At 61.1% G+C, this 16,543-nt stretch overlaps 2 protein-coding genes across 2 annotated transcripts in view; both read right to left on the reverse strand.

Annotated features, from left to right (window-relative positions):
- Positions 1 to 1,987: 1,987 nt before the first annotated feature.
- RELT (RELT TNF receptor) lies at positions 1,988 to 7,552 on the reverse strand. The gene is made up of 11 exons (XM_054270266.1): positions 7,504 to 7,552; positions 5,284 to 5,359; positions 4,946 to 5,035; positions 4,687 to 4,841; positions 4,527 to 4,612; positions 4,138 to 4,371; positions 3,928 to 4,008; positions 3,764 to 3,845; positions 3,508 to 3,693; positions 3,317 to 3,437; positions 1,988 to 2,448 (listed from the first exon to the last, which is right to left on the reverse strand). Exons 2-10 carry the CDS (start codon positions 5,326 to 5,328, stop codon positions 3,350 to 3,352), a joined length of 1,047 nt encoding a protein of 348 aa, XP_054126241.1. The 5' UTR covers positions 5,329 to 5,359; positions 7,504 to 7,552; the 3' UTR covers positions 1,988 to 2,448; positions 3,317 to 3,349.
- A 1,943-nt stretch (positions 7,553 to 9,495) lies between these two features.
- ARHGEF17 (Rho guanine nucleotide exchange factor 17) overlaps positions 9,496 to 16,543 on the reverse strand; it is a 28,445-nt gene continuing 21,397 nt past the window's right edge. The window contains exons 3-21 of the mRNA XM_054270262.1: positions 16,305 to 16,487; positions 15,822 to 15,938; positions 15,468 to 15,560; positions 15,033 to 15,209; positions 14,721 to 14,771; positions 14,373 to 14,482; positions 14,179 to 14,264; positions 13,950 to 14,068; positions 13,498 to 13,711; positions 13,321 to 13,394; positions 13,021 to 13,214; positions 12,669 to 12,922; positions 12,104 to 12,350; positions 11,936 to 12,022; positions 11,784 to 11,851; positions 11,326 to 11,474; positions 11,059 to 11,233; positions 10,200 to 10,442; positions 9,496 to 9,692 (exon numbers count right to left, since the gene is read on the reverse strand). Of these exons, the coding sequence (XP_054126237.1) occupies positions 9,502 to 9,692; positions 10,200 to 10,442; positions 11,059 to 11,233; positions 11,326 to 11,474; positions 11,784 to 11,851; positions 11,936 to 12,022; positions 12,104 to 12,350; positions 12,669 to 12,922; positions 13,021 to 13,214; positions 13,321 to 13,394; positions 13,498 to 13,711; positions 13,950 to 14,068; positions 14,179 to 14,264; positions 14,373 to 14,482; positions 14,721 to 14,771; positions 15,033 to 15,209; positions 15,468 to 15,560; positions 15,822 to 15,938; positions 16,305 to 16,487 (2,832 nt within the window). The 3' untranslated portion in view covers positions 9,496 to 9,501. The remainder of the gene's footprint in view (positions 9,693 to 10,199; positions 10,443 to 11,058; positions 11,234 to 11,325; positions 11,475 to 11,783; positions 11,852 to 11,935; positions 12,023 to 12,103; positions 12,351 to 12,668; positions 12,923 to 13,020; positions 13,215 to 13,320; positions 13,395 to 13,497; positions 13,712 to 13,949; positions 14,069 to 14,178; positions 14,265 to 14,372; positions 14,483 to 14,720; positions 14,772 to 15,032; positions 15,210 to 15,467; positions 15,561 to 15,821; positions 15,939 to 16,304; positions 16,488 to 16,543) is intronic.

A 16,543-nucleotide genomic window follows, 5' to 3' on the forward strand; every position in this document is an offset into this window, starting at 1 on the left:
AAGGGATTTCCACAGTGAAGGATCACTCTGGGCATCAGTGGGAAAGAGCAGGAGGGGTTAAACCCTCCTCAGCAGCCACTGAAGTGTCTGAGATTAAAATTCCAGCTAAAGAGGAAGGAAAAATAACTCTGAACCATTAACCCATCCCAGACCTTACCTTTACTTCAAAACACAATCTGCAATGCAAGATTTGGGGGGAAAAATAGGATTTTAGTGGTGATGGTGACCCCCAAAGCCCAGGAGCCCCTTGAAGCCTGAGGCCATCATGCCTCCAAGTGGCTGAACCCTCCAGGCAAGGATTTGCTACTGCATTTTATGAATAATAAATCACTCAGTTCAGCATGGTTTCAGTTTTGGGATGTAATTCCCAGGAAATGTTATTTAAGGGGTTTGTTTTAATGAGGGATGTTCAGAGCATCAGGTTTTCCTCCAGCCCCCAGCATCCCACTGAATCTGGTCCTTCCCAGAGAGACCCCCTGACTCTTTGCCATCCCCTCTGGGAATGTGGGGATGATGTGGTTCCCAGCTGGAGGGCATCAAATGGGATCCTGGCTTTTCAGCAGGGTGGAAAACAACATTTGAGGCTTTATTTTTGGTAAAATCCAACCAGCCAACAATAGCAATAAGAGCTGCTGGATACCCATAAATCCAGGTATTTTTGATTTGGGCTTTTTTTTTTTTTTTTTTTAAATAGCCAATATTTTCAGGCCCTCCAGCTGTGGTGACCCTCTGCCCATCTTCCCTTCACTTTGCTCCCAAGCCAGGATCAGCCTCCAAATATTTTCTCTGCTGTCTTTTAGCATTCCCTTTGGGGGGAAAAAAAAGGAAATAAAGCCTGTGAGGGAGCTTGGGAGGGAGGAAGGAAATCTTGCAAAAGGCATTCCTGTGGCATGTTGCACCATGGCACTTGGAGATTCTCTGGCAATCAGGTACAAGAACTTGTGGGAATGTTTGCAGGGCAGGAATAGCAGAATTTGTGGTTTGACAGGAGCGATTCCCATTTGGAAGCGCTCGACTGTGCTGCTTGTAGGGAATAATCCTGATGCAACATGGCCACCTGCAGCCTCCCTGCATCCTCCTGCAAGAGATGGAATTTTCCAGGGGGAACAGGGGTTCAGGGTCAGGGGAGGGAGTTGTAGGGAAGCATGGCAAGGTGCAGGATCACACCCAAACCCTCCCATTCCCACAACACGGCCTCGACCCACACCAGGCTCCCGCCCCTCTTTCTATGTAATTCATTTTAAATTGATTTCAACCACCAGACCAGCTCATTTTTAAGTATTATTGGACCTCTTAAATAAAAATAAATACCAAAAAAAAAAAAAAATATTCCCTGAAAGAACAGCAACAAAAAACAATTTAAACCCAAGAGTAACCACGTCTTCCAAGTCTACATCTCACAGGTGTGTAGGGAACATGGCCTTGGACTGATGCCCTGGAGAGCCCCACAGCCTCAGTTTGTCCATCTGAAGTGTAAATTTGGGGTTGTTTTCCCGTTTGTTTTCTGTTCTGGTTTTGGTTCTGAAGATCAGGTCGTGATCTCCCTGACAGATTTCAGCCAAGAGTTTGTAACTGTACGATATTTACTGTAAGATGTAGAACATTCGATAACTATTAAAATGTTTCCAAAAAAAATTAAATAAATAAATAAAAGAGCCCGAGAGGGTTTGGTGGTGGGTTTTTTGGCACGGTGATGTCGTGGGGAGGTGAATGGGACCAGCCATAAACCCTTTTTTGGGTTGATGGTTGAGGCTGATGGTCTCCAACCCAACATTGGGTGGGTTATCCCAGTGATCCCAACAGGGCCAAGCCAGCGTGATCCCACAGAAGCAATTCCTATGGAAAGTGAAATGTGTCATCTGCATGGTGAGCATCACCACCGTGTGCTCCTGAACTGGGACTTTGGAGAGAGGATGGATGGATGGATGGATGCAGGAGACCAGCAATCCATGCCCCAGCTGGGCTTTTGGGAAGGGAGGAGGGGAGGAGTCACTCTGTGATCCAGTGATTCATTATCCTGCGATGCTGAGCACTGGCACCAGGTGATGCAGGGAAATCAGGAGTTCATGATGGTCCTGGAGAGTTCAACACACCCAGAAGGTGACCACGAAATGGCATCCAGTGCCCTCTGTGCTTCCAGTGGAGCTGTGTGGTGGCATCATGGTTCCCAGAGATGATGGTTCCTGTGGCCACCACCCCTGGCATCGCAGCTCCTGGAGTCACCTTCTATGAGGCCACCACGCTGTGGCCACCACCAGGCCTCAGGGACAGAGAATCCTTGTCACCAGCCAAGCGAGATGCTGGATTTGCTGTGCTGCCCTTGGACACCCTGGTGGCAGGAGCAGGAGCTGAGCTGCCACCTCCAGCACCTGGCAGCTCTGAGCAGGACTGGCTTTCACACAGCACCCGGCGTCCTCCACCCCTCCACGGGGTCTTTGTGGCTGTCACCTACAGTAGGAGTCCTAGTAAAATATCTGTATTGTATTTGAATATCTGTATAATATCTGTATACAGGCCTTGCCCTGGTGAGCCCTGGTTGCTCTTGATGGGCTGCAGCTGTGGCTGGTGAAGGTAACTGGGATAAAAGGGGGTGGGCTTGGCCAGTCAGGGACAGCCTGGAAGGAGCCCTGGCTGAGAAGCAGCACCAAGCAGAGGAAGGAGTCTGTGCTGTGAAGAACTGCCCCCAAGGAATATCACTGAGAAGGTATGGGACTCTAGAAATATGAAATACAACAGTCACCGAGCCCCGAGGCAGCCCCCAGGCCAGGTGCCCACTGTGGAGGACAAGGGATGGACCACAGGTGAGCCTGGATTGGCCCCTTTGCACCACCCAGGGTGGCAGGGGCCACTCACTGTCACCCATCCGTGGCTGTCACTACCCAACCCGAACCTCCCCTGGCACAGTTTGATGGGGCTGTTTCCCCTTGTCCTGTCCCTGTTCCCTGGCAGCACAGCCACAAGTTCCCCCTCCTCCAGGCTGAGCCCTTTCCCAGCTCCCTCAGCCTCTCCTGGAGCTCCATTCCTCGCCCTGGCCACGCTCCAGCCCCTCCATGTCCATGTCAAGAGGCATTCAGAGCTGGATGGTCACAGCAGCAGCAGCAGGAGGGGACACGGGGATGTGAGCGAGGGCACGTGAGCCCCTGCAGCTGCCCATGAGTCAGGGAGCAGCCCCCGGCCGAGGCAGTGCCAGCCCGTGCCAGGCCCTGCCAGCACCCTGCAGCCGGGGACGCCCTCCCGCCTGCCTCGCTGTCCCCACACTGTCCCCACGCTGTCACTGCTGCATTTCCCCGCCTTCAGAGCCCCTTTGTCCCCTCACCTGGTGGAGCCCTTGGTGCTGTCCCATCACGGGTCACATCCCGCCGCCAGCGGGGAGGGCACCACGGAGGGGCTCCCCCCCGGCCTCGCTCCTCAGCTCCGGGATCCGGGACACCCGGAACCTGTCGGGGAGCACCACGTCAGCCCGTCCCCCTGCAGAGGGGACACGCACCAGGGGCTGTCCCTGCCTACCTGCCGATGGAGAGGATGGTCACCTCGCTGGGATGAGCTCCGGGTTTGGGGGCTTTGGTGGCACCGAGCGGTGGCAGCACCTCGGGCCACTTCTGGTCACAGCGGGCACACGGGGCCGGGCCCTGCACCGTGTGCAGGTGCTGCTGGTGGTGGCAGGCGGGGGGAAACTGAGGCAGGAGGTGCAGCCTGGGGACGGGGGAACGCCATCAGCATGGGGGTGGCCCCACCATGGGGGGTGCTCAGGGCAACCTCTTACTTATTGAGGGGGGCACAGCTCGGTGGCATCAGCTGCTGCCTCTGGTGCTCCTTCAGCAGCTCCTCCAGCGCCGCTGCATTTTCTGTGTGTGACACCAAGGATCTGGGGGTCACGGGGCTCTGGCCCAGGTCACCCCCTCCTCCCCCTTCCCGGGACCCCCTGACCTTTCTTCTCGGTGATCAGGCGCACCAGCACCCCGATGGTGTCCTCGTTGGCATCCTCCAACTGGTAGATGGAGCTGGCACCTGGAAGCAGAAGTTAGGGAATACTCGGTGATGGGGGATGAGGCACCCCAAGGACACGCAGGATGCCCTGGGACAAGGACAAGAAACCACAGGAATGGTTTGAGCAAGATGAGACGGGCGTGGGCTCACCGGTTCCGGCGGGCTGGGGCTCCTTGCTGGCGGTGCAGTGATAACCCTTCTTCTTCAGCAGGTTGCACACCAGGATTCCCAGCAACCCCATGGCACAGAAGACCGGCACGATGGTCAGCACGGCCGCCTGCGCCGCTGCCGCCTCCTCCTCCTCCTCACCCAGCAGGGTCACGCGTGTCCCGTTGGTGCCCGGTGTCCTGCCCGGCATTTCGGGGCTGCGGGCTCGCCGCCCGCCTGCGGGGAAACAGGGATCAGCCTCACACGGGGGCTTTGCTGGGATTAAACCCCATTTCCACAGGGAAGCAGAAGCCGCTTGAGTCGGGAGCAGAGGTGTCCTCAGCTGCCAGGACATCCCGAGGGGGACGCACATCCCCGGCTGCAGCACCCACCTGGGCAGCCCGGGGTGCTGCGGGGAGCGGCGGCGCAGGGCAGGCACCGGCCCCGGGGCTCCCTCTCCCCTCCGGGGCTGTGGAACCTGCGGGGCGGGACGGGACGGTCAGGACACGGCCCCGGAGCCCGGGCTGGGCCCGGTGTCCGGGCTGGGCTCACCCCGGCAGGCAGGCTCCGCAGCGGCTGTCGCTCGCCGCCGTCCCCGCCGCCACCAGCACCCTGTTCCCGGCCCGGCACTGCGTGTGAGCGGCGCAGGACGCGTCTCCCAGAGAGAAGGTGCCGGGGGGACAAGCTCGGCACGCCCCCGATGGATCCTGCGGTGGGGCAGAGAGAGGGGGTGAGCCGTACCTCCCATAGCCACAGCCGGGCTCGGTTTAACCCCGCCGGGCTCGGTTTAACCCCCCCGGGCTCGGCTCACCCCGCTGGGCTCCTCTCCGGGCGGGCATCCCGCCGTGCCCGGCTCCGGGGCGCTGCAGCTCCCGGTTCCCCGGGCAGGTCCGCTCAGCACCTGCGGGGGATCAGAGCGCTCAGAGCAGCCCCTACTGTGGCTCCGGTGGCACGGTGGCAAATGCCACCCTCTGGCTTGCCCCACAGCCAGCGGATGGATCTCGCCAGCGGGGTGAGGGATGTGAACTCACAGGATGTGCCAGGGCGGATGCAAACCCGTCCCCATGTCCTGTGTGGTGATGGGGTGATGGTGGAGCATCAGAGAAGCAGAGGAATGGGATGAGATGGGACAGACGAGGCCATACTCACCCCCAGGACAGTGACAAGCCACCAGCGCATCCCACTCCTCTTCATCACCTGCTCATCTTCATCACCTTGGAGAGACCTGCCCAAGGAGGAGCAACAGAGTCATCATCCAGGGAAAGCCCCACTGGAGAAGTAATTCGGGGGCCCTTTTTCTTCCTTTCATCCCTAAATGCCCCTACTGCTGCTGTAGGGGTATTTAGGGATGCTGCCTAACCTGACCACTCCTGAACCATCCCCCAGAAAATTGTTTCAGAGATTTTATGGAATGGCCAGCATCACCCCTTCCCTTGGAGACCCATCCCAAACCAGAGAGAGACCAACCTCACACCATTCATGCAAGGAGCAGATGATGCTAAACCAAGTTAAAGAAAGGGTTTTTTCCTGCTCCGGAGGAAATCCTTTTGCATCTGTCACAAGGAAATGAAATCACTAAAACCGATTTAAAAATATTTAAATAACAACTCAAACAAAACAAGAGGTGTTTCCCAGAGCCGCATCCATCCACGCTTTGGGCTCAGCAATTGGTTGGTAAAATTAAAATCTATGCTGACAGCATAGGGGAAGGAAGGAAAAAATAAATAATCACCCAAACCCGGATCCTGCCGCCCTCATGGAAATCCTGCCGCCCTCATGGAAATCCTGCCGCCCGCATGGAAATCCTGCCGCCCGCATGGAAATTCCCCCCAGGTCGTCACAGTCCTGTGAGAGCCCTGGCAGAGCCTCATTACAGCCTGGGCCTGATGAGTTTCTCCTAATTAGTGGCCAGCACCACGGTGAGATGCAGCTAATTCCACATGAGGGGGGTCCTGGGGGTGAGCTGGGTGTTTATAGGATGTGGGTTGGGACACCCAGAATGAGCAGGACCCAAAATGAGCATCCTCTGTACTCCGGTTTCCTCCCAAACTGAGATGTCTGGGGAAGAAATGGCCTCAGGAGGGGACAGGAAGGTCCCACCGTGGCTGAGGGACCACGAGCATTCCAGATCAGCATAACTGGATCTAAGCACCACCAGGAGCAGGGGTAAAGCTGATTTGAGGCCAAGCTTAATCCAGGGATTAAGGGCATCCCTCAGATGAACAAAACACTGCCATAGGGATGCAGGAGCTGCAGGGAGCAGAGGGTGCCAGCTCCTGCTTGGCACTGGAGCTTTGCCCAGGGCTCAGCACCCGCTTTTGGGGGCCATCCCGAGTGGGGATGGGGTATGCAGGCACAAATCCCCAGCTGCCCTGACGCACTCCTCAAACCGACAGAATATAACCCCACAGTGCCAGACCCGGCTGTTTTTGGGGACACTCCAAGCGCCGAACCCCACCTGACCTCTGCACCAGTGCCAACACAGCAGAAGAGGCCGCTCGGTGTTGGAAACCTCCCCAGACCCCTCCGGATCACATGAGCCGTGCATTCCCAGCTCCCCGTAATAGAATCCGTAACCCAAAGCTGCCCGCCGGGATTCCAGCCAGGGCTTCCCCTCCCCGAGGGGGAACAGGGCTCCAGCCGAGGCTCCTGCAACAAACGGAGGGAAAAAGGAGCAACTGCTCGGGAAAACTTCGGGGAGCAGCTGCTGGATGGAGACTGCCCGGCACAAGGAGGGGATTGTCCGGCAGACGGAGCGAAACTCGGTATATCGCACTCCCGGGGGAGCGGTGGGAACGACCGGGACGCCACGAAATTCCAGAATTAAAGTCAAAGCATCCCCAGGGAGCGCTGGGGCGGCGCTCGGCCCCGCAGCGGCACGTCCCGGCCCCGCAGCATCCCGGCCCCTTGGCTCCGAGCCCTGGCATTTTCCAGCTCCGGCAAAAAATAAAAAAGGGGAAAAAAAGAAAAAAGAGAGAGACCCGACACGGCTGCTACCTTTTTTCCCAGCTGAGTGTTCCTTAACCTACTTTTCCTCCTCTCCACCCCTTATTTTAACCTACTTTGGCGCTGCAGCAGCCGCAGCCTCCCGGACCCGCGGGGCTCCCCCACTCCCGGCGGGGGTCCCCAAATGTCTTAGGGATACAACGAGACAAAAACACCGCGCACAGCGGGGCTCGAGCACCCCAAAAAGCACCGCACCCCCGTCCCGGCACAGCCCAAAGGTGCGGGAACCCGAACCCCAGAGCCCGCATGGGGGATTGGCCTTTAGAGGGGAATATCCCGAGCTCTCCCCGCGGGCAGAGGGGGGTCCCTGTCCCGGGGGTGTCCCGGGGGTGTCCCCGGGGGTGTCCCCTACCTGTCCCCTACCTGTCCCCGCCGCGGAACCCCCGGGCTGCCCCCGGGGCGGCCCCGTCGCTCCCGCCTCCTCCGTATGAATGAACCCGCGGGCGCGCGGCTCGCTAGCCCCGCCCGCTCCGTGACGTCACGCAGAGAGGCCACGCCCCTCTGCCCTCACAGCAGCGCCACCTCCCGGCCGCGGCGGGGACTGCGGGAATCGCGGATCGCGGCCGGCGACTGCGGGATTTGGGATGGGCTTTGTCCCACCCGCGAGGAAAACCGGAACGACCGGAGCGCGGTGAGTGTTACCGGCACAGCAGGAACTTAAATTAACAAGGAAAAGGGTTGGTTTTGTTTTCTTCCCCATGTGGGCTCGCATGGGGCATCCCTGAGGGCTGCGGCCCGCTTTCCTACCTGTCCTACACTGCACCTTGTCCTGTTCCCTAGGGGACACAGTGGGGACACCCGGTTACCGTCAGGCCCCCTTCTGTTCCTCTCGGTTTTCCCCAGGACGACCTGGTGTCCCCTGTTGGGCTGTTTGTCCACCCGGGGAGTGCCACGTCCCGGTGCCCTATGGCACACGGGATGGATATCCTGGTATCTCCCTCAGGGTTTTCCAGGACTGAATAACTGCACCCTGGTGGTGGAAAGGGTTTCTTCCTCCCACCGGAGTCTTCATCACCAGTGGCACCGGTGGGTGGTGGGAGCCGCGCCCCTCCTCACTCCGTCCCTGCCACCCCATCCCGAGGTGAAGGACGAGACCACGCTGGGATCGTTCTGCCACGGGTGACCTTTAATGACAAAGAGCCCCCAAGTGACCGAAATCCCCCTTCCCCACCCCTTTCCCAAAATGTCCTCGTGGTCCCAAATACGGCCCACGCCCACTCACCCCGCTGACGGACAGACGGACGGCTCCATGTGGGATGGCAGCATTGCTGTCACTCACCCAGCTGTGTGGGCTTGGGGACACCCTGATTCATCCCTGCCACCACGCTTGTCACGTCTCCCATGGGGACAACAGCGTGTCCCAACCGGGGAGCACGGATCTCGCCTGGATCCTGGGGTGAAAGCAGGAAAATCGGGGAGGAAAAGGGCACAGGGGGCAGGGCTGGTCCAGCACAGTCTCGTTTTTAGGATGCCCCACATTGTAAGGGTGGGGGGCCAGCCCTGGTGGCTGGAGATGATTGTTCTCATCCAGAGACGCTTCACACGGCAGCGGCGCCTTCATCCCACTTCCCAGGCAGCACAATCCCACTGGGAATCACAGAGAAGGAGGGGGGGACACCCAAATTTCCTTCCCTCCTCCCCTCCATCAGCTCCCCCTCCAGCGGGGTCGGGCTCTCCCTCGGGGCGATGCTCACTCCGGGAAGTTTTAACCCCTCAGGGGCTGGCAGCGCGGTGATGAGGCCCCTGAGCCCTCCCCGAACCCCAAATAAATAAGGATGTTTATATATATATATAATATATATATATTTAAAACAAACGAACAAACGAACAGAGCTGTCTGGGTGCTGGCGATGGAGCGAGCGGGTTAGCGGGAGGCCCGGGCCGGGGGGGACACCGCGGGCAGACTGGGACCGGGATCGGGATCGGGATTGGGATTGTCCCTGGGCTGGTCCCGCGGCGTGGCCGGGGGTCCCGGGGGCCGGGGGGGCGGCGCCCCCCGCCCCGTGAAGCAGGCACACACAAAACCGGAGAGCAAGGCAGGATCCTGGCTGTCGGGCATCCTCCGGCCGCTCCCCAGGGATGCTCGGTACCCTCCTCATCCTCCTCCTCCTCCTCCTCCGCAGCGCCTTCCCGAGCGAACCCCCGCCCCCTCCCCATCCTCTGGAGCCCCCCAAGCGCTGCGGGTCCCCCCCGAGTCCGGGGGGCGGCGGGGGCAGCGGGGCTCATCCCCCCAGCCCCGAGCACACAGAGAGCAGCCGGGTCGGAGATGAGAGGTGCTGGGCGGGGGGCGCTGGGGAGGGGGCCGGGACCCCCCTCGGCACACAGGGGGGGCCGGCGCCCCCCGATCCTGGCCCGGGCAGGTCACGCTCTCCAGAGCAGCAGGTGGTTGGTGCTGTCGTCCCTGCCCACGGTCTCGCTGCTGCTGGTCAGCCGGAAATCCTCGTAGCCGTCGCCGCCGCTGATCACCAGCATCTTGGGCTTGGACAGCGCCAGGGCGGGGCCGCGGGGACGCGACGGGTCTCGCTTCTCCGCCTCGCTCGGCTTCTCGGCCCCTGCCAAGGGCAGAATGCCCCAAACGCGGTCACCTGTGTGCCCACCGCTGTCATCTGTGTGCCCACAGCTTCCCAGCTGTCACCTGTGTGCCCACAGCTGCCCTGGTCCCCACCAGAACTCCTCAGCATCAGCCCTCCACCGCCTTCCCAGGCCCCACATCCCAAAACCTCCTCTCATCCCAACAGCCCCTCCCAGCCCAAACTGGGCCCCCAAATCAGCTCCTCCATCAGAACTGCCAGCTCCCATCCCATCTCCTCCTCCTCCCCATCCCAGCCCTGCTTCAGAGCTGGGAATTTGGGTCTCCCTGGGAAATTGGGGGTTGCCCATGCTGGCAGAGGGCAGCTGAGCACTCAGTTTCTCCCGCCCTCCACTGCCGGTTTTTCACCCGGGATTTGGACAAGGCAGGAATGGAACGGGGACTCTGACATTCCACTCCCAGCCCCACAAAGGCCGTGCCCTGCTCCCGGGCAGTGCCAGGAGTGGGACACAGCAGCCACCCCCCGTACCGGTGTCCCTGGGCAGCGGGAAGAGCACGTCCAAGCCGTCGGGCAGCTCGATGGCCGTCAGGAAGCGCACGTGGCCCGTGTGGCCCTGGGACAGCCCCACCAGCGTGGGCGCCGCCTTGGGGGGCACGGCCAGCGTGAGCACCACGCCGGCGCTGGTCCCGATCCACAGCAGCTCCTTGCAGGCCAGCAGGGCCGTGATCCGCAGGCACGCGGCCTTGTGCTGCCGGATGATGGCATCCGAGCCTGCCGGGCATGTCCCTGTCAGTGCCTGCTCCTGCCCCAGGGGGTGGGAACCCCCCTCCCACAGGGATCCACTCCCAGGGGATCTGTGTGTGGCACATGGGACGTGGGGAAGGGAGCTCACATCCCCCTGGCTGGTGGCATCACAGTGGGGTGACAGGACAAGGGGGAATGGCTTCCCACTGCCAGAGGATGTCAGGAAGGAATTGCTCCCTGTGAGGGTGGGCAGGCCCTGGCACAGGGTGCCCAGAGCAGCTGTGGCTGCCCCAGGATCCCTGGCAGTGCCCAAGGCCAGGCTGGACAGGGCTTGGAGCAGCCTGGGATAGTGGAAGGTGTCTGCCATGGCAGGGGGCTGGAATTAGATGATCTGTAAGGTCCCTTCCAGCTAAAACCATTCTGGAATTCCCTGATTCTGTGATTGTGGATTACCGCCCCTCCATTCCCCCTGGGGCTGCCCTATTCCCACATGGGATTACCCAGCTGCCCAACAGGAGCACAAGGCCTTGCATCTCCTTCCCCAAAGGCAGCATCCTCACTCTCCCAGCACCGGATCCCTCAGGGCATTTCCCAGGGGCGCTGGCACCCTCTGGAGTCGTGTCCCTTCCCGGGTGTCACTGACCTGCGAGCATCTTGTGCACCGGGGGGGTGATGTCTGCCTCTGCCAGCTGCTCGTAGGTGGTGGCGTGGTACAGCCTGACCTGGGCGCTGCCCTGCAGGGCCACCCACACGCCGCTGCCCGCGCTCACCATGCAGGTGACGCTGCGCCCGCCGTCCTGCCCCACCTGCAGCGTGTGCTGAGGGGACAGACGCCACCAGTGACGCCACCGGTGATGCCACCGGTGATGCCACCAGCGCCCATCACACCTCCCATTGCTGCCCCCTGTACCTCCTGTGCCAGCGTGGTGGTGTTGAGGACGATGACTCGGTTTTGGCAGCCGCACCACAGCTTCCCTGCCACCGCCACCATCTTGGTGATGGGGCTGCCTGGTGAGCCCAGTGACAGGGACTTGGAGTTCTGGGGGTCCCAGAAGCGGCCTGAGAGGGTGGGCAGAGTGGGGTGGGTAAGTTAAAGCGTTCCCAAAAACAAGTGCAACTTGACAATGGCAGGCATTCTGGTGGCTGAAGACAACTTTCTCCAGGTCACCCCTCAGAGGGAACATAAATTGGTGCCACCATGGGGTTCCAGTGGCAGAAGAATGCCCAGCTCCACCTGCCTCTGAGGTGGTGTCTCCAGCATCCCTCCAGGAATGCCACCCCGAGCATCCTCCCCAGGGGCTGCCCAAGCCACCCTCCCACAGCCACCACCTTGGGACTGCATCTCTGATATCCCAAATCCAACCTCACCTGCTTCCCGCTGGTACACGACGAGCTCCCCGTTGGCCAGTGACACAAAAACCTGGTTATCCAGGTACCTGTGGGCACAAACCACCTTTGACATCCAGCTGCAGAAGCCCCAAATCCCCAGAGCTGAAAATCCCCCTTCCTTCCCCACTCACAGGATGCACATGACGGCAGCAGCGTGCTGCATCTTCATGCTGTTCTTCCTGTTCCGGATGTTGTCCGAGGACTGGTACACGTGGATGCTGCAGGAGGAGAGCAAAGCCTGAGGCTCCCCCAGGGCCTGGCGTGAATTCCAGGCAGGAATTCCCACCCCGGGGACCTACCAGCCATCCTCGGTGCCCAGCCACATGGAGCTCTGGTGGGCCTCGGGGTCGAGGCTGAGCAGGTCCTCGAGGCTGCCGCGGGTGAAGGAGCCGCGGCTGGAGCGGCGCAGGGCGCGCCCGTCCGTGGGGCTCTCGCCGCGCCGGCTCTGCCCGAAGGTGCCGGGGATGGGCATGAAGCCAGGCTCCTGCTCCTCCTCCGAGCTCGTCGTCTCCACCGCTGCCTCCTTGCAGCTGGGAATCTCCTCGTCTGCGGAGGAGGAAGAGGAGGAGGATGGAACGGGTCAGACCACGACCTCCAAAGTCACGGGGAAGAGACCATCCTGGGTGATGTCAAGCCCAGGGATGCTGAGCCCCAAAACCCACGAGGCTTCACCCAAAGTCCCCCCATCTCAGAACCACACTGTTGGGCCGATGCCTCTCAGCATCTCTTCCCTCAGGCCCAAAAGCCTCCACCTGCAGACTCCCCCGAGGAATACAAGGCAGAGAGGACAAAACAGTGCAGCTGCCCATAATTTTGGGGCTAAAAAGCGCATTTCTCCCTAAGCAGGGGCAGGGGAGGACTCACTGCCGAAGCTGGAGGAGATGGTGGAGTGGCTGGCTTGGCTCTGCAGCGTCCCGGAGGGGCTGGGCGAGGACTCATCGTCCGTGTCATCGCTGTCAAAGGGCACCAGCTCCCTGTTGCCGCCCTCCACGGGCTCCGAGAGCTCCAGCGAGGAGCCCGAGATGGAGATGTGCAGGCAGGGCTGCGGCCCCGCGTCCTCGGGCTGCGGCGCCGGGCCCAGCTCCGCCGAGGGGCTGCCCAGCTGCTCCGCCCGCTCCCTGCTGCCACCGGGGAGGGAGAAAAGGGAGAGGAACAGCTCCAGCATCGCCCTGACATCGCCCTGAGCCCCCGGCACCGTGGGGCGGGCATGCCGTACCTGTAGGCGCGCTTGAGGCCGGGCACGGAGGCGATGCAGAGGATCCTGGCGGAGCAGACGGCGATGCAGGCCTCCACCGTGGGCTCCTTGCGGATGCTCAGCAGGCAAACCTGCCCCACGTAGCCGTCGCTGTTGCAAACCCAAACCTCGTGCGAGCTCTCCGGGCTGCCGTGGCTGGGAGAGGCGCAGGAGAACTGCGGGGGAGCACAAGGTTGCGTGATTCAGGGGGGATGCAGGAGACGTCTGGCAGCACTGGGGTGGGGGGGACCTGTGGGGTGCCTGAGCCCAGACTTTGAGTACCTGCATCCCACTCCGCGTCTTCATGATGGGGATGGCTTTGAGGAACTCCGGGTCCAGGCAGTTTTTGCTGGAGGCTGGGAAGATCAGATTGGGGGATCAAAAGGGGTCTGTAAAAGCGGGGTGGGGGGGATGCCAAGCGCAGCACCACGTCCAGCTGCCCCCCCTCCCTGCTGTTACCCAGCTTTTTCTTGGCGTCCTCGAAGGCTTGCTCGAAGCCGAGCCGCGCGTCGGGGTTGGGGAACTCGAAGATGAAGGACTCGGTGCCGTCAGCCTTGGTGGTGCTGAGCTCCACCTTGTTGGGGGGGAAGGCCATGCTGAAGGACAGGGACTGCTTCTCCGACAGCTCCCGGTGGATGGCGGCCATCAGGTCCTTGATCACATCATCCAGGCCCTTGGGACAGGGACAACGCTTCAGCTCTCAGGGACAGGCCACCACAAGGCACATGCCTGATAACCCCCCGTCCATCCCCTGGCATCCTTCAGAGGCTGCCCCAGCTTCTTTTGTGGTTTTGGGGTGCTTATGGCCACCAGCCCTGTCACAGGTTGTCCCCTCTGGCTGAGGACATGCTGTGTGTTCCACTGGGAACATACCCAACCAGGGGACAGCTGCAGGGCTGCCATCCCCATACCTGGTGGGGGAAGCTGAGAGTCTCTGACAGCTTGCTGACTTGCCCCAGCGTGTTGAGGTCTTCATCCAGGCGGCTGATGCTCTTCTGGATGCTCTCCCTGTTGGTGGCCTGTGAGGCACCTGTGTGGGGACACACGCACAGCATTAACCCCTCCCTCCCTGGCACTGCCAGCCAGGGGCAGCCATGGGTTTTGGGGTGAGGTGGGACACCCCAGCAGGCGGTGACAGACCTTTGACAATGTCCACATCCTCCAGGGGCAGCTTCCAGAGCAGCTTGTACTTGCTGGCGGTGTCGATCACGCTGGCCGCCGTGTACCTGGGAGGTTGGGGGGCATGGCCGAGCTGCACCCACAGCCACAGCCCCCAAAGCCAGGCCAGCTGGCAGGGACACCCAGGGGCTGTCCCCAAGCCTGGGGGTACTCACAGGCTCATGGAGCTGCGGCGGAGCGAGCCCGACTTGCGCTTCAGAGTGGTGCACACCAGCAGGTCCGAGAAGAGGAAGAAGGAGCGGTCCTTCTTCCCACCCACCGCCTTCTGTGGAGCAGTGGGAGACACCCGGGGGTTAGTGACCATCTGTGCTGGGAGAGGGCCCTGCCTCAGTTTCCCCATGTGCAGCCTCGCCTTTCCATCTGTCCATTCCATCCATCCATCATCCATCCATCCATCCATCCATCCATCGCCTCCCATGGGCACATAGGCACCCCATGGCTGCACTCACAGCCTCCCACTGCCCACCCAGAGGGTCCCATTTCCCCTCAGACCCCACTCTTACCACTTCCACCACCATCTCCTGGCGCAGGAACCTGCGGAGCGGAGCCTGGAGCTGTGGGGACAAGGAGAGCTGTGGTTGGGAATGCACTGTGGGGCACTTTGTGGCCTTCATGCATCCCCCAGCTCAGAAATGGAACCCCAGTCCCTTCCCAAACCCCCAGGAGCCCACAGAGACCAAATGATGATGGGGAAAGCTGCACCTGGAGGAGCAAACAAGTGACCCAAGTGGCCCGGGGTGACCCAAGAGAGCAGAAATGAGGACATTTGGTGGAGAAGGAAAGCGTGACCCCATGCAAGGCCCCCCCCTACATACATCCTCCATCCCTTCGATGTGGGACTCGATCTCCTGCACGATGCGGGCGTTCCTCTCCACCTCCTCGGCGCTCTTCATGCCCTTGTTGATCCTCTCCGCCACCTGCTTGATGTTGCGCTGGGCGTCGATGAGGAACGGGTGGTCGGGGTGGTCCTCGGGCGTGTGCTTCAGCAGGTCCTGCCAGGGGGGGACACGGCCAGGCTGTCACCTCTGGCAGCACCAGGGGCACTGCCCCAGCCCCTCACACGCTGCTCTGAGTGCTGGGGATGGAACCAGTCCCAAGGAGGGGTGGACATGTCCACGTCAACTTTGTGACAAGGGATGGGAAAAGGGCTGAGGAGAGGTCTGTGAGCCCTGAAAGCTGCGTGGGGGTGAGGAGGAGCTGTGGCCTCCCCGCTGCTGGTGTGACACTGCCACCCCCCCGGTGTCACCCACCTTCACCAGCAGCTCGTATCGCGGGATCCTCTGCACAGGCTTGATCATCAGGTCTGACAGGGCCTGCTTCTCCTTGTTCTCCCGCATGCTTTGCTGCAAAACAGCCAGGAGGGACAGGGATGGGCCCCTTGGTGGGACACAGCAGGGACACTGCCTCCCACTGAGCCAGGATCACCCATTTTGGTGTGGGGTCCAAACCTCCACACCACCCACACTGATTCCAGTTCACCCCTCTTTGCAACAAACCCAAGAAGGTGTGTGGGGAGGAAATTCCCAGTCTGGCAGTAAACTTGCTCCCATTCTGCCTGGCTCTAGATGGTGGCCAGGATCTGTGGAGGCAGGAACCAGACCCACCTCCAGGAACTTCATGAAAGCCGGCCGGGCTTCCTTGGCGATCCTGACGGCGTCCTTGGCGTTGAGGAAGTTATCGATGTAGGCAGAGTAGATGTTCACCAGCACATCCTTGGAGAACTGGATGGGGGGAAAACAGGGATCCAGCATCATGGATCATGGGAGAAGCTGCCCCAAGGGTTAACTGTGGCTCTGGGCTGGCGCAGGGAGGGCTCACCGCCGTCCGCCCACCTCGATTTTTCAGCCCTGACGTTTGCGCTCCCGAGGCAGAAACGCGGAGCTGCAGAGCCAGCCGGGAGCAGCAGCTCCCACCCTTACGCTAAGCAGACAGCAGGCCTGGAGATCGTCTCCTGCTCTCCATCCCAGGCCTGCCTGGCCCATCCTTTCATCCCTGCCCTGCCTCCTGCTCCCAAACCTCTGCTCTGGGGCCGTGCCCAGCAGCGGGCACGCCCGCATTCCCGGGGGAATCGCCGCGCCAGCACCCACCGACTGCACCAGGAGGTCGCCCACTTTCTGCTTCTCGTGCCAGTTCTGCACGCAGTCGTGGATCTGCTCCAGGAACTGCTCGTGGTGCTCCAGCAGCTCGGGGATCTGGTCGAAGATCTCGTCCACCAGCGAAGGGTCGCAGAGCAGGGAGTTCTCCGGCTGCTTCAGCGGCTTCATGTACCCCTGCGGGCAGGCACGGGCACTGGCATCCATGGGGGTTCCCTGTCCCTCCCCAGCCA

The sequence above is a fragment of the Melozone crissalis genome, unplaced genomic scaffold, assembly GCF_028551555.1.
Source record: "Melozone crissalis strain CALT ecotype California unplaced genomic scaffold, PUWL_Pcris_2 ptg000009l_1, whole genome shotgun sequence".
NCBI lineage: Eukaryota > Metazoa > Chordata > Aves > Passeriformes > Passerellidae > Melozone > Melozone crissalis.